Source organism: Apis dorsata, unplaced genomic scaffold (assembly GCF_000469605.1).
Source record: "Apis dorsata unplaced genomic scaffold, Apis dorsata 1.3 scaffold_162, whole genome shotgun sequence".
Taxonomy (NCBI): Eukaryota; Metazoa; Arthropoda; class Insecta; order Hymenoptera; family Apidae; genus Apis; species Apis dorsata.
The window spans coordinates 290968-291703 of NW_006263451.1; the positions used below are offsets into that span (position 1 = coordinate 290968).

The 736-nt window shown below is 44.3% G+C and overlaps 1 protein-coding gene across 1 annotated transcript in view; it reads right to left on the reverse strand.

The window, feature by feature from the left end:
• The window catches only part of LOC102670932 (transcription factor SOX-5), a gene marked incomplete at its 3' end in the record, with an annotated part of 50387 nt that extends 49657 nt beyond the window's left edge, over window positions 1–730 (reverse strand). Inside the window, 1 exon segment of the mRNA XM_031509543.1 lies at window positions 465–730. Coding sequence (XP_031365403.1) covers window positions 465–595 — 131 coding nt within the window.
• Between the last annotated feature and the right edge of the window lie 6 nt (window positions 731–736).

Below are 736 nucleotides of genomic sequence, written 5' to 3' on the forward strand. Positions count from 1 at the left end.
ATTAATCGTCGTCCACTATCGCGGGCAGAAAGCGGGGAAAAGGAAAACTGTAAATAGCCGAATACGCGACAGCTGGACCTACTTTATTTCTCCAACGGAATATCGGTATCCTGCCCTCTATAAATTCGCTACATATCGAATCTCCGTTTCGCCATTGTGAATACTCGAAGATGCTCAATACTCTTTCTTTCTTTCTTTTTCTTTCGCGAAGATAATTTACGCACATTGACAGATTTTCTCCTTCTCTTTGGTATAACTTCAAAATAAAAATATTTAACGTTAATTTTTGCGTGTGTACGAAATTTTAATGAAAAAAACTTTTATGAAAAGATATAATCGCGATATAAGATATAAAACTCGTGAATCACTTGCCTTCGATCACCTCGATCAACCTGGCTCCCTCTCCCTCCCCCCAAATAAAACGTTCAATTAAAAAAAAGGAGAGAAAAGAAAAAGAAACTAACCAATGCGCGTTGTGCCCGGTCGGCGTGGAGGTGGGCGGCGGGCTGTTCCGCCTGTTATTACTCGTGTCGTCCTGGAGCGACAGCGACTCGCTGTTCATCTTGAAGGTTAACCTCTTCAGCACGTCGTCCATGGATCTCTTGGTTGTCGCGGTGGTGGCGTTCCCGCCGTTGTTGTTGTTGTTATTGTTGTTATTCTGCGTCACGGTGTTATTGTTGTTGTTGTGATGGGGGTGGGTGGGGTAATAGGGGTCGACGGTTAAGGGTGTGGGGGG